The 24,335-nt window shown below is 26.9% G+C and overlaps 3 protein-coding genes across 5 annotated transcripts; 2 read left to right on the forward strand and 1 right to left on the reverse strand.

The window, feature by feature from the left end:
* Window positions 1-546: 546 nt before the first annotated feature.
* Window positions 547-16,241, forward strand: LOC107169997 (cholesterol transporter ABCA5-like). 2 transcript variants are annotated; one of them, XM_089224492.1, is made up of 20 exons: window positions 547-648; window positions 4,056-4,197; window positions 4,481-4,642; window positions 4,785-4,954; window positions 5,297-5,601; window positions 5,678-6,018; window positions 6,490-7,000; window positions 7,183-7,439; window positions 7,591-7,830; window positions 7,902-8,041; window positions 8,337-8,660; window positions 10,265-10,497; window positions 10,954-11,206; window positions 11,553-11,703; window positions 12,074-12,760; window positions 12,829-13,050; window positions 13,148-13,308; window positions 13,485-13,784; window positions 13,848-14,068; window positions 15,794-16,241. In XM_089224492.1, the coding sequence occupies exons 2-20, from the start codon at window positions 4,099-4,101 to the stop codon at window positions 15,907-15,909; spliced, it is 4,893 nt and encodes a 1,630-aa protein (XP_089080618.1). In that variant the 5' UTR covers window positions 547-648; window positions 4,056-4,098; the 3' UTR covers window positions 15,910-16,241. The 2 variants fall into 2 exon arrangements, with proteins under 2 accessions (XP_089080618.1, XP_089080619.1); XM_089224493.1 differs by lacking the exons at window positions 547-648; window positions 4,056-4,197 and having other exon boundaries at window positions 4,507-4,642; window positions 4,795-4,954.
* An 830-nt stretch (window positions 16,242-17,071) lies between these two features.
* LOC107170005 (rac GTPase-activating protein 1-like) lies at window positions 17,072-22,450 on the forward strand. Of its 2 annotated transcripts, none has more exons than XM_089224494.1 (11): window positions 17,072-17,204; window positions 18,959-19,161; window positions 19,338-19,464; window positions 20,075-20,220; window positions 20,456-20,597; window positions 20,662-20,782; window positions 20,880-21,000; window positions 21,059-21,411; window positions 21,480-21,606; window positions 21,728-21,876; window positions 21,941-22,450. In XM_089224494.1, the coding sequence occupies exons 2-11, from the start codon at window positions 18,964-18,966 to the stop codon at window positions 22,002-22,004; spliced, it is 1,548 nt and encodes a 515-aa protein (XP_089080620.1). In that variant the 5' UTR covers window positions 17,072-17,204; window positions 18,959-18,963; the 3' UTR covers window positions 22,005-22,450. The 2 variants fall into 2 exon arrangements, with proteins under 2 accessions (XP_089080620.1, XP_015375475.2); XM_015519989.2 differs by lacking the exon at window positions 17,072-17,204 and adding an exon at window positions 17,515-17,912 and having other exon boundaries at window positions 21,941-22,448.
* Window positions 22,451-23,114: 664 nt separating this feature from the next.
* On the reverse strand, window positions 23,115-24,239 carry LOC107170007 (DNA oxidative demethylase ALKBH2-like). The gene is made up of 2 exons (XM_015519991.2): window positions 23,627-24,239; window positions 23,115-23,497 (listed from the first exon to the last, which is right to left on the reverse strand). The coding sequence occupies exons 1-2, from the start codon at window positions 23,995-23,997 to the stop codon at window positions 23,209-23,211; spliced, it is 660 nt and encodes a 219-aa protein (XP_015375477.1). The 5' UTR covers window positions 23,998-24,239; the 3' UTR covers window positions 23,115-23,208.
* Between the last annotated feature and the right edge of the window lie 96 nt (window positions 24,240-24,335).

Raw genomic sequence — 24,335 nt, forward strand, 5'->3', positions numbered from 1 at the left:
ATACTATTGTCTTGTCGCGCATTAGCAAAATATCTAAGATAAGACGCCTACATACAGGCGTTATTATATTCTGTAAAACAAGCGTCTCTATAGTCTCTATAGTGGTGTGCATATAACATTGTGAACGCTCGCTGTGGCGATAAGTGACACTTATAATGTATATATTGTTGGAAAAAATATATAAGCTTTTATTATAACTTTCATAACTAACTTATTTTTTAACCATGCCTGTAGAATAGTTTGTTAAAAACTGTCTTAAGTCTGTATTTCAGTAGAGGCTCAATAAAAATGAAATCTGCACCTAAAACCACCCGGGACTCATTCGTTATAGGAGGTTTTTATGCTGAGACTTTCTTATACATAATATTGTTCATTGTACGATATACGTTTACATATGTATATTATGAAACGTTGTCCGACATTTATAAAGTTATAATGTATATTATATTGATGATGGAGCAGGAAAAAAAGATATAAACGTTTTTTCTCCCCAATTCTATCCCTATGTCCACCCTATCCCAGATCGTCGCTTCCTAGCTATATATTCAGTCGGATGACAACGGCGACGTCAACACCGTTCACCGACGAAGAAGCTACGTAAACTTTGATCGCTCGACAACCTCGTTCAGCAGAAGCCTGCACTATAAAGTACGTTTTGTATGAAAATAATAATCATGTCTATAATATAATATATTGTACATACCTACCAGTATATAGTTAACCTACACGTAAAACGAAATTTTAAGTAGCATACCAGTACTGATCACTAACGGTTGAAGAAATAACGACGTATATCATTTTTCAGTTATAATTTATTATTAATTAGTTTATTTACATGTTGATTAGAAAATTATTAAAAATTTTACAATATCTTTACCTTAAAATCATAGTTAATATTTATATAATAATATTAATTCAATTTTAATTAATTAATTTAGTTAGGTAATTATATATCGTTATATTTTCCCAAAACTGTTTTCTATTAATTGGTATAATTTGATTTAAATTCTAAAGTATATCGTCACGTTTTTCTTGTGGTATGCCACAATTCTTTGTATGCATTGAAAAAAATCAGAGTAACTTATTTTATATTCTGAACGGAGCGATGAATGTATTGATTTTACCATGATGTGTGTTTTTATTTTTTTTTTTGTGTCTGTCATCACGTTTTGGGGCAGTAAAAGTGTTTCGATTTTTGAAAGTGAATCTAGTTGGTACTTTGGGGAGTCAAGAGTAAAAAATTATCAATATTTTTCAAAATAATCGGGATAAACAAACTAAAAATTAAGGGAAAAACGGAAAATTTTACACACAATCAGTTTTCGACAAAATCGATTTTGATTTTTGATGTAACTTAAAACAAATGACCATAGATACATGAATTTTTCACCAAATGTTTATATAAGTATATTCTATCCACCATGCAATTCAAGTTAAGTTGAACTATTCATAGGTATATGAGATTTTCGATCATTATTAGTTTTTTAAAAATTAATATCGATAAAAATGTATTTGTTGGGTAGATAAGCTTAAAAAATTAATACAAGACGCTTAACATATTGTTACAATAGCAGTTGAAAAATAAAAGAAATGCATAGTTAAAATTTTTTTTCAACAAACATTCAAAGTTTGAATTACGACAACTTATGGAAAAACTAAAATCACGAAATTCGTAAACTATTTTACGCTAGAAATTCATAAAAAAAATTCATTTTATATCTAAGATTTTAAAATTTAATACAAGGCTCCTAAAATAATTTTACAATAGCAGTTGAAATATACAAGAAATAGGTAAGTACATAGTCACAATTTTTTTTTACAAGCATTCATATTTTAATTTTGACAACATACGTAAAAATCACGAAAATTCTCAAATTATTTTAAGCCAGAAATTCATAAAAATTTTTCTTTTTAAACCTAAAATTTGAAAAATTTTAATAATCTATAATATATCCTGGACAGATAAACCGTATCCGCTCAGAATCGTTTTTCGTATACAATGATATTATATCATTGGATTCAAATTTAATTCCATCCATTACAGTAACCTACTTGCAACCTACTGTAGTACTGTACAGCAGAGCGATGACATCTACTTTCCCGCTTTTTTTTATATGTACATTTCTTTTCTTTTATTAGCCGCCCTTATTGCATTACCAAAATCTTCAAAACCAATGTTTTAAAGATAGTTCAACTTAATGGTGAAAACTATCGGCTGACCTAAATGTGTGCCCTGCTTCAAAATTATTAAAAATAATTTCTTGGTCACAAATATCACATGAGCCAACTATGCATACTTACCAAAAATTACAATAAAGTATAAACACTAGTTCTTATTAATTTATCGGGTTAAATTACTCGATATGTGTCATCTATTAAATATTGATATAAATATAAATTTGTCAGTTTATTACCACAAAAATCATCAAGAGCCTCTACTTGACCATTGAGATAATGTCTTAATACCTCTATAGAACTCTATCATTTCCTTTTTAAAGCTTAAGGTGGTCAAAAAGGGTTATTTGCATACTTGTATTTTATTACCTCGGTCATCAGCTATATAAAATTTTAAACTATATTTATGGTTAGTAAAGTAAGTGCTTTGTTTACGTGTTTTAACATCTACGCTTTGACACGTACTCAATATGAAAACTACATTCTATCCAAGTCATATCAATATTGAAAATTCACATCAGATCGTCTGTCTTCTGTAATTTTTTCAAAGCACTGTTTTTTACAATTTTCTTTATCACGGCCTGGCAACACTCTATGTTGATCTTTTTGTAAGTCTAATTTTATTTTTATATAAATATACCCCCATAAGGCCAAAACTAATTTTTGGGTGCGTCACTGCGGTATCCTTGTATAATCCTATTAGTATTTATTAGTATTATTTATTAAATAGGTACTGACTTTCAACTAGTTTGTTAAAAAATTAATATTTATTATAATTTATTTATTTTATAGATTAGCTGTAATTATTATTGTTATTAAAAGTATTGGTTTGCTATTCTTGAAGTAAACATAGAAAAATAGTATGAAATTGTTATGAAATTCACTAATATATCCTGAAGTAGATATAACAAAATCATTATACTGTAGGTATTCATTTTTATTTATAAATAAATTATAATATTTAAATTACTGTATTAGGTATGCCTATAGATCTATGATTTACTTGCCATTTACGTAATCGGTTTGTTATTATTAGAGATTAGACTATATATCTGATATCAATTTAAAACAAAATAATAACTAAATTTATAAGCATAGACGTGTAGCTATCAATATATTCATGCATATAAATAACTATTTTAAAAAACGATCAGAATTCTACAATAGTTTCTAAATATTCAAAATCCTAAATTATGCAACAAAATATAAATAATAAGCAACATGCAGGAATAAAAATAGTAAAGAAAATTTCAAACACCCTACTAACGCAATAGTCAACGTAAAACAAATTTTAATTTAACAAATGTGTCTTAACCAAAATTCTATTTATAAGATTAAAAGTAAAATTATCATATAATTTCAATTTTAAACAGAATTTTTAAAGATTCTAAATAATAATTATACGAGTATATTTTATCCGTTAAAATATAGAATTTTTCTACTATTATAAACAATTCATTAGGTTAAGTTGGTAAAGGGATAGTAAAAGAAAAAAATAATGACTGGTTATGTGTATTAAATTTGATACATTATTAATATATTTTTTGAACAAATAAGAATTGTATACCTGTCTTTTATTATACGTATGCAAAATATATATACTTTAGACGACTTTATTTTACAGTATACATGTAGCTCATAGTTATATCAACGTATTTTATGCTTATATAGTCATACGTTATAATATATAATTTACAAAAAGAGGCAAGTTTAAATTATAGGTTCCGGTTCGAAAAACAAAAGAAAAAGTCATCAGTGTCCCTGTGCATGACTTATTAGATATTCATCACTTAGTACTTTAGTAGAACCTTGGGAACCTTTATAATGAAAATCAATAGAATCATTGTTAAAATATTTACGTATATGAACATTATGAACAGAGCCAACTTCAGTTGTCCGTGTGGTTTCAATTGAGTTTCCAATATGAAGTTCTCAATTAATTTCGAATGTTGGTACCAAATAAAAGCGATGACAATTAGAAATATGCTCATTAAACGGAGGGAAATCAAAAAAACAATGTCTGTGAGTAAATGAAATTTTACTATTAAAAATATATATTAACATAGGTGCAATTTCAATAAAATAAAAACCAAGGGTGCTTAAGCTATGTATCTATTTTATCATTTTAGTTTTTTTTTTTTTAATAAGTTTGATACATAAGCACAAACATTATTTGAGGGTACTAATTTAAAAATTGGTGGTGCTAATACCCCCCCCTAAGCCCCGATATTTGCGTCTATGTACATTAATAATAAATTATTAATACTTTATAAATAAATCATTAAAATAAATTAATGTTTTTCAGGAAATCGCGATTCCAGTGTACACTTTAGGGCTTTTAGTTGCGATAAAATTGTTGATACCCAATCCTTATTTTCCACCAGTAACAGTACCTCGAGAATCTCCAGATATGTATAACTATTTGTATGGAAATATAACTGTAGCGCCATCAACTAAACACGTACAGGTAAACTTTATAATTTAATGAATGGATATTAACTTTTGTTTAATTATATAAATATATCTATATAACATTATCATATATGTATATATTATATAGTTAGTTGTTGAATGATAATGTTTTAATTTAACGTGTAACCAAATTATAGATTTTTTTAGAAAAAATGAATGAAATTTGGATGAAACGAGATGGAGAGAACATTAATTTTAGTGTTTATCAAAACAAAGAAGATATATTTGAAATACAGCGAAATAATCCGGAAATGGTTTACATAGCCTTATTATTCGACGACGATCCTATTAAAAATCACTCGATAAGGTTTTATATGGCTATTATTAATAATAATAACGTACCTATGTGGTTATTCCTTATGTTATATTTTTATCGTATACCTACCAAATGTATATATTATCTGATGGAATAAACTAAAACTGAGCTAAATGTTCATACATTTCGTATAACATGGATCACACGATAAAATATTTTATTAAAACAAAACATAATTGTATTTATTATTACAAAAAATAATACGTTTCAAAAAAATAACTTGGCACAGTAGTTACATATTTTTGATGAAATATTTGATTTAATTCTTCATATTCTTCAAATTATTTATAGCAACTATATTAATTAATCCACATTTGTATAATTTTGTTTTAGCTATAAGATCCGTACAAATCCGTTTTATGATTCATCGCCATCACCGTCTAAACTTCATGGATCCAGCCATCAATGTCGAAAAGTGTCAGCTAATAAATTAACGAAAAAGTTTCTCTATCGACATCACCATAATAACAATCAGCACGATGAAGAAATAACATGTCCAGCTATTCATTACATATACTCAGGATTTCTAGCCCTTCAGACTTTAGTTGATATTACTAAGATTTCTCTGGTCACTAATTCATCGATAACATTACCAGATTATAGTTTTGTACTTTTTCCTAAACCAGCATATACAGCAAGTAAGTGTGAATTGTTTTTAGTTTTATTTAGATAATTCTATTTTAATAATAATTGTAAAATCAAAATTATTTGCAGATTGGTTAATGGTATTTCATATGGTTATACCTCTTTATGTAGTGATTGCTTTGTCACAATTTATCACATATCTTTTAGTACAGTTAGTTGGTGAAAAAGAAAGAAAAATAAAAGAAGGTATGGAAATAATGGGTCTTAGAGAATTGGTATTTTGGTGTTCATGGTTCAACATCTACGCAGCTTACGCTATAGTACTATCATTAGCCAGTACTCTAATATTATACTTACTTGGAGTTTTCAATAACACTAATTGGGTATTAATATTTCTATTAGTGTTTTTGTACTCAATTACAGTTATTTTCTTCAGTTTTATGATTTCTCCATTCTTCGATAAATCCCGAGTAAGTACTTACCTGTTCCTTATAGTATCAGTGGCGTATAGTTACGATATCCGTAATATTGGAACAAATTTTTAAAAAATTAGCAAATTTATTTTAACCGTTATTTTAACTTATCCCAAGATTGTTATTGTTTATTTTAAAAATTTCAATAATGTCACCTGATATTTTATGATTTTATGTTCGTTAAAAATAGCTGAGACTTCAATCACTCAGTTTCTAGCAATTATTTACTTTAATTAAATGATTTAAAAGTTTTTATACCCTCTTATAGTATCAAACAATATTAATCATATAAATCTATTTGTTAATCATAATAATTTATTAAAATTATCATTAAATTATTGATATATGAATTAGTAAGGGATGGTTTACATTTCATAAATATCTTTCCGAGAAAGTGTATCTTACTTATGCCACTGACCTGAACTATTGACATCTACACCAAATTAAAATAAATGATTATTTTTTTAGACGGCTGGAATACTGGGAAATTTTGTACTGAATTTGATAAGCTTAATGTATTTTTTGCATACTTTTATCGACCCGTCAAGTAAAAAACTACTGTGGCTAGTATCTTTATTAAGTCCATCTGGTTTTGCATTAGCTGTTGATAAAGCTATGCAAATGGATTTGACTGGTGAAGGCCTTCATTTTAATAATATTTGGGATGGTCCAGGAATGTCATTTGGCGAAAGTTTAGTAATAATGGCATTTGATACGCTTGTCTACATGATTCTAGCATATTATTTTGAGATGATTTTGTCAAGCCAATATGAACGAAATCGATCTCTTTGGGTTTGTTTCAAAACTTCATTTTGTAGTACCAAACTTCCAGAATCCATAGAATTTGATGAGATCGATAGATATTCCGTTGCAAATCCTGACTTAGAACCTGTACCAGATTGTATGAAAGAGTTTAAGGCAATTCAAATAACAAACCTCTGCAAGTCTTTCAATGGATCAACAAAAAATGTTATAAATGGTAAATAAGTTACTTAATTATATTATATATTAATATACCTACATATAATATAACACATGTAATTATGTATATATTTATAATTTATATATAATATAATATCTTTAATTTATAAGATTGGGCAATACAATTTATTTTATCAATAAATAAAATTGTCCTTATTTAACTATTAATTCTGATTTCAGGTATTAATATGACAATATACGAAGGAGAAATAACTGCTATCTTAGGACACAATGGTGCTGGAAAAACAACGTTATTTAATATACTGACGGGACTCACTGAACCAACATCAGGCACAATAAAAGTATTTGGTTATGATGTTAGAAATCCATCTGATGTGACTAAGATTAGAAGAATGATTGGGGTTTGTCCACAATATGATATATTGTTCGAACGGCTTACTCCAAGAGAACATCTAAAATTCTTTGCCACTCTTAGAGTAAGTAATACTTACTAAGTAAACATGCATACCTGATTAACATAGAACGTTAAAATTCTACCAATGACCACGTAAAAATAGCAAACCACTATGCATACACTATACAGAATAATTTGCACTGATTACTGACATGGTTATTAAATTTGTTAAGGGACTGACTTCAGAAAAAATTGATGAAGAAGTTCAAAGAATGCTTTTAGAACTTTATTTAACAGACAAAGCAGATAATATAGCAAAAACTTTAAGTGGAGGACAGAAACGAAAGTTGTCTGTTGGTATTGCAGTAATTGGAAATCCGAAAATCATAATACTCGATGAACCTACTGCAGGTGTTGATCCACCAGCAAGAAGACATTTATGGTCACTTCTCCAAAAGAGAAGAAAAGGAAAGGTACTTACTTTTATAACTAATAAATCTGTATAAGAATTTATTTTAATATATAAAAATATGTACATATGTAGGTAATATTGTTAACAACCCATTTTATGGACGAAGCTGACATCTTAGCTAATCGTATAGCTGTTATATCAAAAGGTTGTGTAAGATGTTGTGGTTCATCTATATTCCTTAAAAATAAATTTGGTATTGGATATCATTTAACGTAAGTTTAATAATTGAAATCATAAGGTACCAATTTTGTGTAGGTATAATATTTCCAAAACCTTTTATCAATATTTAGTATTTTCCGTACAATTTTGAACTGATAAATCTATTATTGTTTAACACTATAACCAAAAAAATTGATTTATAACAAATATAAGTATTATATATATATATATTTATATATTATAGCAATTTGAGAATAATAATTGCAAATTTATTTCCGCGAATATATCTTGTCTATATTATTAAATACTTTCAAGCTATTTTAATTAGTGAATAACTGATATTCATAGACTGATTCTCAATAACCAATCAAAGGAAAATTCCATACTAAAAATGATTAAAGAACATGTACCAAATGCAGAACGAGCACGACGCCATGGCTATGAATTATCTTTTGTACTACCATATGACAGTGTGAGTAAATTCCCGCTTCTGTTTGGACAAATTGAAACAGAAATTAAATCTCCAAATAATGACTTGGGTATTCAAAACTATGGTGTATCAATGACTACGTTAGAAGAAGTATTTTTGTATCTTGAACAAGGCGAACATAATAATGCTGAGAAGTTAGCAATTGAACTGTTAAAAGGGCAGTCGGTAACAGATTTTAATAGGTAATTGATTATAAAATATAATATCAGTGATTTATAATAGCTAATAAGTTATAAATTAATAATTACAATACTATTATTATAACCAGGCCAGTAGGCGACAATTTAGCACTTTAAATAACTATGATCAAGTAGGTCAGGCACGTAACTAGACATTTTTCTATAAGGGGGCCAATATTTTTTGGCCCCTTTCTGTTTTTTGTACCCAATACCACTCCTCTCCTTATCAGACAATATCTATAAAAAATAATACTAAATTTCACAATGTATTGTCTGTATTAGTTAAGCATTATATTTTTGTTATTTATTAATATAGGTATACAATATACATCTTAAAAAAACTAAACTATATTAGGACAAGTCGTCTATTTCTATGGTTCGCTGCTTTGTGCTAAGTCTCTAACTCGATAGATAATAATATTATATTGGGACATACAGGGGCGGTGTGGGGAAAAAATTCAGGCCAGGAAAATTAAGTTCCTCCAGGCCACCCAAAATTTTCATCTCCTGGTTAAAAATTGTATTTTATCTAATTTTGTATGTAAATATACGTATATAGGCAGGAAAACAACAAATAGGTATTAAAATTATATATTATAGTGTATGTATTTTACAAATAAAACAATTAACAAAACTATAAAACAGAAATAAAATTAGGTACACAAACCAAAATAATAATAAATCATAATATGTTCTAATGAAATTAAAATAATAATAATTTATTATAATTTAAAATATCAGAATAATAAAGAAATAATAATTAAATTCGATTTCGTCTTCGTATATAGATAAATAAACTCTTTCATTACCTACTCTACATTTTTTATTTCTATCTATACTTTAGGTAAACGGGCCAATTAGCTTCCAGGCCACCCGGAATTTTCAGTATCCTGGTGGGCCACTCCGCCCCCGGGGACATAATTTTGTTAGGCATGTTTATTTTATTATACGATTACCATATTGGTCCACTATTATATACAGTATTGTCTGTAGTTGTGTTTATCAAATGTGCGTTCGATACCCGTATTTGGCATTCCTAGATTTCAATTTATTAATAGATGTCTTATTGTCTATCTTGTATTATTGACGAATATTTTTAAAATTTCGGAATTTAATTTTTGTTATACGATCGTTAACTTAACTATAGGTATTATGGAGTACCATATAATATACAATTAGGATTTAACCGGCTTGGGACAATTAAATTACACACCATAATATTTAAAAATAAAAATCAAGGGGGCCAATCCGGGGCCACTGACATTTCTTAGGAGGCCAGGCCCCCTAAGGTCCCCCCCCCCTTGGCAAAGTAGGTATAGACGTTTAATCCTAACGAACATTTTTAAAAATGTATCTAAAATATAATAACTAAATAGAAAAATAAAATGTACTTGGAATTTTAGAATCTCTGATGTATAGCTATAGCTTACTCTTACCCTATTTTTGTTTGTATCCTATAATAATTAATAAATGCTATAAACATCGAGCCCTAGCTGTTCTCTGGTTATAAGTTAGTTATTTTTTTCATACGTAAATGTTGTAGTTCATATAATGTAGTATAGTGAATATGGTCCATAATTTCTAAAAAAAAATTCCTTTAACTTCAGAGGATCAATTGATACAATACATAATGTGACGGTGAGATCAAGTATAATATACGATCCAACTAATTGGAGTACAATAATTGCCCTTTTAAAAATGCGAACCAAGAGAGTATTACGAGATGTTCATAAGCTATACGTCATGATATTATTACCTGTCGTATTCTTAGCGACTGGAATTATCTTGAACAAATTAAGTCATGAAATTCAGCCAATACGAAGTATCACTTTAAATAATGGTATGTATACATATAGCTGTTATTTTTTTAAATTTACAATAGAATTTTTAAACATATTTTAATTCTTATGTTTTTATTTGGTAATTTCCAAAACAAATCTAATAATAGTTGGATTGCATATTGAAGAATTTAAATGAATTGAATATAAAATTTTTTAAATTGAAGTAAAATTTTGTAAATGTTGATATTGTGTAGAAATTAGAATTTATAAACATATTTAGTCAAAATAACCATGCGCTTGTAATCATGTAATAAAATTGGACACGTGGAAGTAACACTAATAACTCGTCATATTAATTATTAATAGTACATAATATGTCATATATATATACGAGTATATATAAATTATATAATATAAAATATAAATATATTATAATGATTTATTTTAAATATTTTATTTTATTTAAACTTAATTTTTTTATTTATTTTAATATTACGTTTTTAAACAACTTCTAGATGTCTATAAAGAAGAAAGTCGGCTAATCGTAACTTCGGAAGAATTATCAAATTATTCAACACTAGATTCAGACATTTACGCTGGCACATTTTCTGGATTATTAGATTTGTCTCCTCATTTAGGAGTCCTGCGAGAGCGGCAAACACAAAATATGACTTATTCATCAATATTAGCACTTACGATATATTATAATGACTCATGTATACATTCATTGCCAATAATATTGAATTCTATCACTAGTACTTTACTTGGGTAAATTTCATAAAAATATCTTATAAAATATTGATACCTACCAACTAATTTATTTTGCAAGACTTATACTAATTATTTTTATTACAGGTCATATATAGTAGAATAAATTATAGTTATATTACATAATAATTTTATATTTTAATTTTGTATTTAAAACAACGGGGTGGCGGGGTGCTTCTCTCCTGCTTAACATAAAAAGCGATCTAATAATATAATATAATATAACATATGTTTATAATTTATATCCACTTGTATGACCTATATGAGTATATGGCAGATACTAAACAGTATCATATTGATCGAGTGCAATGTGTCTCATTTTTTAATATTTAAATTCATTTTATAGAGATCAAATTGATATCAAAACAGAACCGTTTAAAATGGAATACAAGCAAAACGAGTACAGCTTTAGTCGTTGTTCATCTGCATTCTTCTTAGGCATAGTATTTGTTTTAGTTCCTGTGAGTTTATCTGCTGATCTAGTTTATGATAGAGAGGTAATAACCAATTAAGTTAATGCATAAATTATTATATTTTATTCGTATTTTATAGATAAATTTTAATTGTTTTTAAAATAAATTATGCATTGGGATTAAATTAGGTACACCTACTATATTCTAAATTAATTGGTATTTAATTTAATTTTCAATGTTTTTACAGTAAAACTTTACTTAATGTCTAATGATTCGTGAAATATTTAAAATCAACATAAAAGTATAAAAACAAAGAAACTATTAATTATCATTAGATAGCAGAAAAAATATCTCCAAGTACCAATAAGATTTAATATTTTGTTTTTAATTTTAATACTGAAAAATATGTCAATATGTGAAGTTTTAAGATTGTATTTTTTTTTACATTTTATAGATTAAAGCCAAAAACCAGCTTCGTATCAACGGTGTAACTTTTATGCAATATTTCATTTCATATTTTATTCTTTTAATTTCAATGTTACTTGGCATATTCTTTATACTAATAATTCTTATCGCTTTATTCCATGTTGAAGGTTTGGATACTCCTTTCGCAATAACAACTATGATAATATTAATTATAGCATATTGTCCAGCAGCAATATTAGCTACTGCGTGTGTATCATATTTTTTTGAAAAAACTGATTCAGTGCAGTCTATACTACCAAATATAACGTCATTAATTGGCGGTGTACCGTTCATAATAGTAGCTTCACTAGATATGCTGGGTATTGTTAGTGATTTAGGATTTGCTCTTCACGTTCTGTTTTCTTCAACGAATTTCGTCTACGTTCCTTTTGCCATAATTTACTTCATAAATAGTGTATATCGAGAAAACGATGATCATGCCCCTTTTATAAAATATGTCAATAAAGAAATAGTTGCAATTTTCATGGGTTGCATAGGCCAGATACCAGCATTATGGGTAATTTTAAAAATATTAGATTCTAAATCAAAAAATAAAAAAATTTCAAAAGTTACTATTGATACTCAAGATGAGGGTGACAGTGATGTAAAAGCTGAACGGGCAAAAGTAGATAATATTGTTAACGATCAAGTGGATTGGCCAGTAATTGTTGTTCAGGTATTCAATGCTTAAAAATCATAACTATTATTTCAAACTCTATTTTTTGGTCTTTTAATTTTATTTAGAATTTAAAAAAAGAGTTCACAACTCAAAATATGAACTCAAGTATAAATTGTCTAATAAAAAAAAAAAGAACAAATACAATTAATGAGAGAAAACTTGCAATCAGAAATCTATCGTTAGCTGTAAATTCAGGAGAAGTTCTTGGATTACTAGGTCATAATGGTGCTGGAAAAACCACAACTATGCGTATTATCACCATGGAAGAAAAAGAATCAACAGGAAAAGTTTGTAAAAATTTAACACTCTTAAAGCCAATTTGATTTTAATTTATGTGGTACATTTTTAAAAATGTATATATATTTTTACTATCTTATGTTTAAGATATTTATTAAAGGACATGATATTCAAGAATCTGTAGATATTGCATATAGAATGATTGGATATTGTCCTCAACATGATGCCTTATGGAGTTCTTTAACAATCAGAGAGCATTTACGGATATATGGTACTATTCGAGGAATCTCAAAAGATCAAATTAAAAAGTAAATTATTATATTAAAATCTTGATAAAAATAAAAATAAACTTGGATAAATATTTGTGGAACTAATTATAATTGCAAAAATATTATAGTGCAACTTTATACATTTTAACTGTTATTTAAAAAAAAAAAAATGTATTTTTAACTTTTAAAAAGCATTTTTCATTTTTTTTTTTTAGTATTGTTGAGAAATATATTGAAGGCCTTCAAATAACTGAACATGCAGATAAACAGGTCAGTTGTTGTTCAGGCGGAACAAAACGAAAATTAAGTTTTGCTTTAGCAATGATTGGAAACCCTAAACTGGTATTGCTGGATGAGCCTAGTACTGGTATGGATCCAAGGTCAAAGAGATATTTATGGGATGCTATAATTAGCAGTTTTCAAGGATCCAAAGGTGCAATATTAACCACACATTCTATGGAAGAGGCAGATGCGTTGTGTTCTAGAGTTGGAATAATGGTTAACGGCCAACTCAGGTAATCTTTTTTATATATTTAGATTTTTTACGTTTAATACCTTTTTTTTTAAACAATTGATAGATGTTTGGGTTCTACTCAATATTTAAAAAACCTTTATGGCGCTGGATATACATTAGAAATAAAATTAAAGCCGCATGGAGACATGGATGATGTTAAAAGTTTTGTCATAACATCATTTCCAAATGCGATTCCTGAAGAAGAATTTGCTGATCGATTAGTTTTTGGAGTTCCTCAATCTACAGTTGAATCATTAGCACATTGTTTTTTAAATCTTGAAAATGGTATTTAATTTATAAGTTATCATTTTAGTAGGATTTCATTAATCCCTGTTTCGATACTAAAAAAAAGACTCATACCCATGCTAACATTCCACTGAATAATATATTTACATTTTACACACATCTTTAAGTAACGTTGTAGCTAGAATGGGAAGAAATTGTCACCCGCAATATGAAGATTGGAATCATATATATAACTTTATTGAGTAACATGTAATAAATATTTTAGTTTTTGTTAAACTAGAGAAAAAATTAAGTGCCCCCCTCCCGCCCACAAAAAAAAAAAAAAAACAAAAAATTAAAATTAAAATTAATATCTGGCTACACAATTAATAATAATAACTTTATTTCAGAAACATTAGATACAATCTAAATTTTAATATAATATTTTTTTCTGACCAAACCTATAAGTAAATTTGTTTTAGGTTTGGATGAATCTTAGTAACAATGGAATAATAATAACAGAAAAAAATATAATAATAATAAAAAAAATAAAAAAAATACAATAAATTACAGGTTGCTATATTCTGAATTGTGTTAAGTTGTATATCACAGTAATCACACTTATACTAGATTAGGATCATAGTAAAAAGTGGTTCCTCAATCAATTCGTGGTTTAAAAATAAAAAACAGGTCAAGTAAATAACCACTCTGCTGTAAGTTAGTCACTATTGTCATTGAGTAGGTAACCTAACCTGGTACAGTCACTGAAATAAGTGAGTAAATTAGAATTATATTATAAATGATTGTGTATAAAATACGATTCTGAGGTCTCCACTCACTCTGTATGTATTATACTTTAGTCAATATTATTGGCATAATAGTGTTTTATTTTACTATTGTATATTATATTAAACCTAGTAATACCATTTAATCATCATTTCTAATCATTATTTTAAATTAACATAAAAAGAACTAAAAAGTAGGAAAGTGGGTATCGCTCTGCTGTATAATAATAGTGATGGAGAGCAGGTCACTATAAGTCTATAATTTATGTGTTAAATTTGGATGCAATGACAGATATCATTGTATACGAAAAACGATTCTGAACGTAGATGATTTGTCAGTCTAGGATATATTAGATTACCTACCTATATTTAAATTATAATATATTTTTATACACTCACAAAATGTTTTCTATATTGACTCTGGAGTTTTTTCATGATTCCATCCAAATTTTCGCAATTTCGACATATTTTGTAAACATTTGAACTTTAAATGCTTACGCTTTTGAACACTACTGGAAATTTACTTTTACCCCCCCCCCCCCCCCCCCCCCAAGTACCTACTAGATGAATTTTGCTTTTCAAAGAAGAACTGAACTTCTGATGTCAAAAATCAAAGCATTATTTCTATTCCAAAACGTGATGACAAACACAAAAAAAAAACATACATCATTGTAAAATCAATACATTCATCATTTCGTTCAAAATCTAAAATATTAACTTTAAAAAAAAAATTATCCGCAATAAATCTCCTTTGGTTCATTTTTGTGCATAATATAATACATTGTTTAATAATAAAATAAAATTACCTGTACATTTTGTGTAGTAATATAATTGATCACAGACTCACCAGGAGCTCACAAAAAAAAAAATGTATTAATTAGTTGAATCTGGTGCACCTATCTACTTTAAACCATTGTCCATTAGTCATTACCTAATAAGTAATAAGTAATGGATATAAGATACCTTATGTATAATATTAACTTTACTTTTGATTTTACAGCAAAAACTATGTACGACATTCAAGAGTATAGCTTCAGCCAAACAACTTTAGAACAAGTATACTTGAAATTTGCACATTATGAAGATAAAGAAGTATTGGAAAACATTACAGTTTAAATTGAATCATTCAACTGCGCTTTTATCAAAATACGTATAAGTACTTAAGTTTAAATTTTAACTGTTTAAGTTTTGGAAGTTGTGTCACTGGACGCTCCTTTCTCTCAAGTTTTTACGTCTTGTAACTATCATCACATTTACTTAACTTATAAATTTCTTTTATAATATATATTATATATATACATATATAAAAAAAAAAATTATTTAGATCGAAAAGTTTTTGTGTGATATGATAATTAATTTATATTATAATTAATAAATTATGAATTATAAACTTAAAGATAAAGTATTTATAAATTTTGAATACTTCAGCTCAAGTGATTTCAATCACGCATTTCGAATTATGAATTATTAATATTATTATAATAAAAAATTGTTTTAATATATTATATATATTTATAATTAATGATCAAATTATACTAGTAAAAATTAAAATAAATAAGTTTTTGATAGAAATGATATGTGTGTCATAACCATATTATAAGTATAATATTATATGGCATTTGGCCTTTGCTTATAGATGTAATAAAAGTATTGTTTTCTCTAGTATTGCATAAATTATTAATCTTTATTTCATTAAACATTTTACCAAAGTTTTGTTCTGCTCTAAAAGATGATGAGCATTGACTCCATTGGCGATGAGAGACACAAAAAAAATATACATGAAAAAAATGCACACAGGAGACAGGAAACAATATTGCTACACGGTCCACACAGACTCTAAAAAATATTTTTGACTCCTCGTACTACCCACTAAAATATCACTGAAATATTATGTGTACATTTATTGTACTCTAATCGGAAGTCGGCGGAACCCAGAACGGCAGTCAACAATACTCATTAATATTTTATAACTAATAAGTTGGTATATTAAAATAATCATTATCCATTAACTCGTTTTATTATTATAGTAATCACCTATCTATCAATTTATTTTTATTTAAATAATATAATTGTTTTTGAATTTAATGTGAAAAACAAAATATTAAAATAATGAATATTTTTTAATGTAGATATAATAATATAAAATTATATAATCCAATACTTTATATTATTACTCGAGTAATATTGTTATTATCATAATCTACGATTTTATTCTACATTTATTCTACATAATATATATATATATATATATATGATTAAGTTCGTGACCCTAAATTATTATCATTGATATTGTAATGGTTTTAACAATTTTTACAATAATACAAATGGATGCCGTTATATTCAAACTTTAAATTAACCGTCGTGGGAACTCCTAAGCCGTACGCCCGTAACTGATATTGTAGAATTTAGACGTATGTATAAATAAATAATAATATAATAAAAACTATAGTAATATCTCATTAGGTTCAACTACTCTATAATATAAGGAAGCATTAGCCATTAAGTCTATAGGCCCAACACACCACAAGTATTAACGACAAAACATAAATAAAAAAAAAAAACCACTAAAATATAATATTATTAGAATAATAAATAATATATTATTATAATTTATAATGCTTATCCATTAGGTCTATGGGTACCGTAAACCGACCGCTAGTCTGCGTGACAGTCGGCTGTTCGAAGCTCGGTAGCCGTTATTACCATAATAATATTAAGACATTATTACACACTAATGACTAGCTATTTGTAACGACTTATTACTATTATATTATTTAATATCAAATATCAATCGATTACCAAATAGTCATCAGTGATAGTGAATATTTTATAGTTAACTGGTAGCAAACTTGAAACTAGCAACTACGCCAACTAGTTAACAACTTTCGACTACATAGGACTGTTCCGACTACTGAATTAAATTTAGTTTTGCGCTTCCGAATATTCTGAGTTCAATTTCGATAGATTTCTGTCGAGTCTCGATCATAGTGCTGTAGCTGCACAAAATTATTTTATATATTGCTGAACAATTATGGAGGAACATTGCAAATCCCTAGCTTTACAATACGATTTGTTCGTCAATAGCACCCTCAAGTATTTAGACACGACAACCGAGAGAGGTAAGTTGTATAGGTATATAGCTTGTGAGGAATTTGTAGGTACTAAATACTATCCAATAATAAATTACGAACTTGAAGCACATTTATGATTCTTCGTGACAACGTACAGAAAACAATCGCAGTTTTATTACATAACTTATGCCTTTCATATTAAATGTTTATGTTTAGCTGCAATTGCTTACAATTTTTTATACATAAGAAAATCCTACATTTTTTAAACTAAACACATAGTGTTTCTAACTTTCTTATTACCTAGTTCTAACCTAATGGCTTTAAGTAATTATTTAGGTTAAAACAATTTTGATTAATGTACCAGACAAATTCAATACTGTATCAGTGTGTAATACTAAAGTGGATTTTATTCTATGACTAGAATCGTGACGGCAATGTATAAGTATATCATTATTGAGGATCTGATCTTAAAATCATTTTTGAATATTTCATTGTATCAAATCCAAAAAGTAGGTAGGTAGGTATTGATATATTGTGATAGAATTTTTATGATTTTGATTTTGTATGCGTTTAAAAATCAAAAGCACAGCATTCATACATACAACATTCATACTTTTAATACTGTAAACAAACTAAATCATAGCTATACTTTAGGTAATAAACATTTATTATATTTATGGAAAAATAGTAAATAAAGTTACCTCTAAAAAGTGCCATCCAAAATCTGTCTTATTCATAGAATTGTAGGCACTACTTGAAACTGAATTTATTTTTAAATTGTAACTTTATGAACTTAACAACTAACTTTCAGTCAATGAGTTTAAAATTATTAATAAATAAAAGCATATATATTAAATACCTATCTATATAATATGTATCTATATTATTTAGAAAAAATATATTTACCTTGATCATTAAAAATTAAATAGATAAGATTAATAATTGGTATTCACAATCATTACTTATATTAACTTTATATTTATTTATTTGGTTTTGTAATTTACGCTTGACAGGCAATTTTACTAGGTAAATATAATATAACAAGTTGAATTTTGAGCATAGCAGTTGAAATTATAAATGAATTATTTTTATAGATTACATGCTAAAATTAAAAGTCATCGATCAATTAACATATAGAATCAATCAAAGTGAATCTGATAAAGATATTATCAAGAGAAATCTAGAAGCAGTTCAAGATGAATGTTCCAAATTAACTTATAAACTTAAAACTTCTGCTCGTTTATTGGATGAAGTTCGAGCAGAAAGAGAAAAACTTGTCTTTGAAAAGGAAGCCATGGTAGGTACCTAAATAATACATAAGATTTTTATAATGTTTTAATTTTATATGGCAGGTTATATTGTTTTTTCATTTAACCAGCACAGGAAAATAGAGTGGTTGTTTTTGTAGATAAACATAATAATTTTGACTGTTACACAAATTTCATATATTTTGATATCACTTTTATGTTATAGAAATCTCAATTAAAGCAATTACACAATATTATGAAAAATCATGATATTATGGAAAAATCACATAATTCACTCTTAAATCATTCCGATTGTGTAAAATTGGACGAAAAAAAGACTTTTAATAACACTGGTAAATTAGCATTTATTTAGTAGTTAATTTAAAAAAACTAGTTATTACTTTTATGGAAGTATGGTAGTATTTTGGATTAAATATAATTCATTTATTTATAAACTTGTATTGTGAATTGAAAACTTTTTAAAATTATTGAATTAAATTAATTTTTAATAGCACCCTCTACCTGAATGTGTTGTCTCTTTTACTGTGTCTTACAGGTGAGGTTAGGTTATACTAGTAACAGTATAGTACATCATACATTCTGTATAATCCACTTAACTCTATTATGTTTGAACACACAATTTCCAATTTTTAAATGATCATCACTCGCTTTAATATAAAAATATATTTTTAAAACTAGATCACTTGATAATATTCTTACTTTTAAACTTTATTTAGGTCAATTCTGTCTAAAATTAAACATAATAGAGTAAAATAGATTATTTAGTACAATTTGGTATGTTATACATTTATAAGGAAACAACTCATCCGGGTGCAGTATCCTCATAATATAAAGTGCATATCTTGTTAAAATACTAATAAAGTAATAGATATATTATAGCATATGATTGATTTACTAAATTAATTTTTATTTAATTAATTACTACATGTTTATATCTTTTAGATGCTTTGTTATCAGATATTAGTTATAGTCATTCTGAAGATAGTTCATATGAACAATTATTGAAATATCCCAAACAAAATTCTGCACTCATAAAAAAGCATTCTACTGGCAATATTTTCAATAACTTGAACACAAAAAAATATGAGGTAATTAAACAATTCTAATTCATAATACAGGAACCTATAACCTATAGGTGTATTTTTTAATGGGGCTTCTTAACAGTAAAAATCTAGTAGCAATTTAATTTTGTTTGCATCATGACAATTTTGATTTGGTTGCCAACATTTATAGTTTCATCTATTACACATTTATAAAAATGTTTCTCTTTTTTTGTTGATAAAATGAATACATTTTATATTATTTAATCATTAATTATTTTAGATTAAAAACTTGAATACTACTAACAAACAAATTATTGCTACAACTATTTTAACTATGGATTTGGATAGTATAAATGCAAAATCTGTTATAGAAACTTATCCAGCACAAACTTCAAAAGTTGCATTAGTATCATCATCGAACGGTAAACTTTCAATTTATTTTTAAAAAGGGTGTAATAAAGTTAAATAACTCCTATTTATATATAGATTCTACAGAGCCATTGTCTACCAGTGATTCTGAAATGGAAAATAATATAACTGAAAAAAAACACAATTTTATACAAAAAATGGTTGTCATTCCAGAAATGTGTGGTCACTGTCATAAAAAGTTTGTTAAAAATATCTACTGCTTTTATAATTAATTAATAAACAATTATCAATATTAAATTTTGATTTAATGCTAGAACTGGACATTTTTTTTTCAGAATAAAGTTTAACAATTATATGGTTAAATGTTTGGACTGTAAAATTATAACTCATCTGGAATGTAAGGATTTTATACCTACTTTATGTACAATTGATGAATTAAAAGTTATTGCTTCGAATGTCAGTAATTTATCATCATATATTTTTCTTTATTATATTATATTATTTTTACCGGCAGTGTGGTGTCCCACCTTTCATTGTTCACTGTATTAACGAAATTGAAAGAAGAGGATTGGATACAGTTGGATTATACAGGGTGTCTGGTTCTGATAAAGAAGTGAAAAGTCTAAGAGAAAAATTTCGTAAAGGTTTACCGAATTTAAAAGATATAGACATTCATGTATTATGTAGCTTTTTGAAGGACTTAATTCGTACGCAAGAAAATAATCTTATATCTCCAAGTGATTTATCAAAGTTGACTAATGCATTAAAAGACAAAAATGATGTTTCAAAGTCACTTTGTCAAGTCGTATCTGAATTGCCACATAATAATCGTATCATACTTGCATTCCTCATTCTTCATTTGCAAAAGTATGTTATTGTAATTATTATAAATGCTTATTTTTCCAAAATTATTCTAATTCCACATTTTTTTTAAGGGTTGCTCTTTCATCAAAATGCAATATGGATTATAAATGTCTAGCAATTGTTTTTGGACCTACAATCGTTGGTGTTACAAGTACTTCCTTAGATGAATTACATATTGAATCTGAAATTGTTTTTGAAGTAAGTGTCCTAGTATGTATGTTAATGATTTTTAATTTTAAACATTGACTAAAAACTGGAACAAACTGACAATTATTATAAGAAAATCAAATATAAAATATGATAGATATTATTTATTTAGGTTGTAAGAGAACTGCTAATGCTGCCTTATAATTTTTGGCTTAGTTCTTTGAAAACTAAAAGCATTTCTTCTGATGAACCGTTATATAGTACTCCCATCAAAAATCAACCGCAAACACCAGGAACATCTAATCGTTTTTTTTCTGCTGGGTAAGACAAATTAAAAGCCATTATTCATTTTATAATTTTATTATCTTATTTTATTTTTGGATAGACTAAAAAGACGGATATTAGACTCCCCCAAAAAAAATAAAATTGCAAAACAAGATAAGTTTTAAATCCAGCATTGAATTAAGAAAATAGTTAAAATATATTAATGTTAAAGTATATGTTACGAATGAATTAATTTTTTTTATGAATTTGACTTAAACACTAAACAGTTAATTTTTATTTTTATACAATTTTTATTTTACAAATTGTTATTTGTATTCCTTTACCTAAGTAATTTTTATTATTATTAGTTGATTAACATAAATTGGTGTATTAATTAAATGAAGTGCCATCTATTTTTTTTTCTGTAAGTAAATTTTAATCATTTTGTTTTAACAAAAAAATTGTTTTCCTTTACCTAAGTAATAATTTTTTATTTTGATGAACATTAACTAGGTATTGTATTTCTTAAATTAAATACTATCTACCTTTTGTGCAAGTATATTTTGATTCATATTGTTTTAATAATTATATATGGTATCTGTTTTAATGATATTTGTTAAATTGTCAAATAAATTTAATCCCAGTTAATTAACAGTTGGAATTTTTTTTTACATTGGTGTTTTTATTTTATTTTATTATTATCTGGTATGAAATTGTGTTGATTTGAAATAGGTTTTTGATTAGTATTTTTCAAATGGTGTATGATTGTACAAAATCAAGCTGATAAAGGTTGTACCTTTTTTAGCATCACTGTAAAAATTTAAGAATACATAAAAATTCCTTAACAACAAAATTTTAATGATTTCATTCTCAAAAACAAAATTTGTATAAGCAAGCTTGCTTGGCAAAGTTCCTTGAATCCTTTATTAGCATACATATTTTAGTATTATTAATTTGAACATTATAATTTAACATTCAATAATGATTCTGTCTATGGTATCGGGAAATATAGTAATTTTTTCTTCAACAAAAAAAAAAGTATGCAATTTTACATTGCTAATTCTTAGGTCAGATCTAAACACAGTGTTTTCTATAGCATATCCCGTTGAAGTCAAAACGCATTGTTTTATATTAAGTAGCTATACATGATGGATGTTATATACCGCATTTCAATCCACGGCAAAAAATGTGACGGATACGTTTTGTATAGCTGGTGAGTCAGAAAACGCATTGTACATACTTTTGTATGACAAACAAAATGATTTTAATTGATGTAATTAGTTTAAAAAAAAAAATATTGAATATCTTAATGTATTTAAAATATATTGATATTATGTAAGTATAAATTAAATTGGTCTAGTATAATGTATAAAAATAATTTAATTTAATTTACTTGATTTTACGGAACGTGAAATTAAGTCTAATTTTTTTTGCATTTTTTTCTTTGGGAATCGAGTGAAACCAATATTCATTTGTAGGCTGATTCATCATTAAAAGACTACCGTTATGTAAGTCTAATTTTACAAGTTCTACTTGTCTTATCTTCTTCCGTACATCGGTATGTTTAAGGACAAATTTCCTTGTTTGGCCCAAAGATACAGATGCAATGGGTACTGTTTTGTCCAATTCTACTTCATCATCCCTGTGTTCGCCCATATGATCTTCTCCATTTTTATACCTTAAAATGTTGATCATGAAATAGGAATCGATCAGATTAGTCTGTAATACTTCTTAATTTGCTGAATTGTTGATCAGCAAATTAGATTGTGCCCATGAGGACATAACTTCCATCTATATTGTTATTTACCTGTTGACTAAAACGAAATTGTAATCAACCCCACGAGCGGTGCAAATTTTATTTTTCAGATCATAAAGCGGTTGTGGCCACGTTTGCGCCGGTACAACTGTACCAGAAAACTTGTATGATACGCCAACGTCGCCGAACGCAACTTGCTGCCTGGGTATGGTATAATACTGTCCGAAAACTTTCACTTGCGAAAGTCGTCCGTCGAAGTAACTCACGTTGTTCTCCATGTAATTCAGAAGATTGGCGCTCTCGGCCGTTGTCAAAAATCTCTCGCAATAATCCAAATCTAAGTTTTCAGCAACGATTTTTCGCCACTGTGACAGTTGTGCGTTTTTCATCAGTTTTTCGTATAGAGTAACTGCCATGGTCATCAATAGCCGAATGATTAGATGATTAATCGACAGACCGTATTAAGCGGAAGTTCGGGATTGCGTTGAAAATGACGTTGAAATACAAGATTAAAATAGAACATTCTGATTTTTGTAGATACTTACAAATTTCAAAAACATTTTTATCAGTAAGCGATAAGAGTGTTGTTTAAAAGCCCGGCAAACCGGGCAAACTGTGTTTTTCATTGGTAATATTAATAATATTAATAATATCTATTTAGTCATGGGTAATAACCATTGACATATTAATATGTCTATGGTAATATCATAGAACAGTAATGGTAATATTAAATCATCTATGGTGGTTTTTTCGTTGTTTT

Source organism: Diuraphis noxia, unplaced genomic scaffold, assembly GCF_037042655.1.
Source record: "Diuraphis noxia isolate RWA-SAM2 unplaced genomic scaffold, SU_Dnox_SAM2 contig0003, whole genome shotgun sequence".
Taxonomy (NCBI): domain Eukaryota; kingdom Metazoa; phylum Arthropoda; class Insecta; order Hemiptera; family Aphididae; genus Diuraphis; species Diuraphis noxia.

Excerpts from the sequence above, each read along its gene's own strand:
- LOC107170007 (XM_015519991.2), bottom strand. The coding sequence starts at position 23,997 with ATGACCATGGCAGTTACTCTATACGAAAAACTGATGAAAAACGCACAA. Across the intron at positions 23,498-23,626 it reads AATTTCGTTTTAGTCAACAG|GTATAAAAATGGAGAAGATC; the intron begins GTAAATAACAAT and ends CAACATTTTAAG.
- LOC107170005 (XM_015519989.2), top strand. The coding sequence starts at position 17,825 with ATGGAGGAACATTGCAAATCCCTAGCTTTACAATACGATTTGTTCGTC. Across the intron at positions 17,913-18,958 it reads AGACACGACAACCGAGAGAG|ATTACATGCTAAAATTAAAA; the intron begins GTAAGTTGTATA and ends TTATTTTTATAG. Across the intron at positions 20,221-20,455 it reads TGAACACAAAAAAATATGAG|ATTAAAAACTTGAATACTAC; the intron begins GTAATTAAACAA and ends TAATTATTTTAG.
- LOC107169997 (XM_089224492.1), top strand. The coding sequence starts at position 4,099 with ATGAAGTTCTCAATTAATTTCGAATGTTGGTACCAAATAAAAGCGATG. Across the intron at positions 7,831-7,901 it reads AAAAGAGAAGAAAAGGAAAG|GTAATATTGTTAACAACCCA; the intron begins GTACTTACTTTT and ends GTACATATGTAG. Across the intron at positions 8,042-8,336 it reads GGTATTGGATATCATTTAAC|ACTGATTCTCAATAACCAAT; the intron begins GTAAGTTTAATA and ends TGATATTCATAG.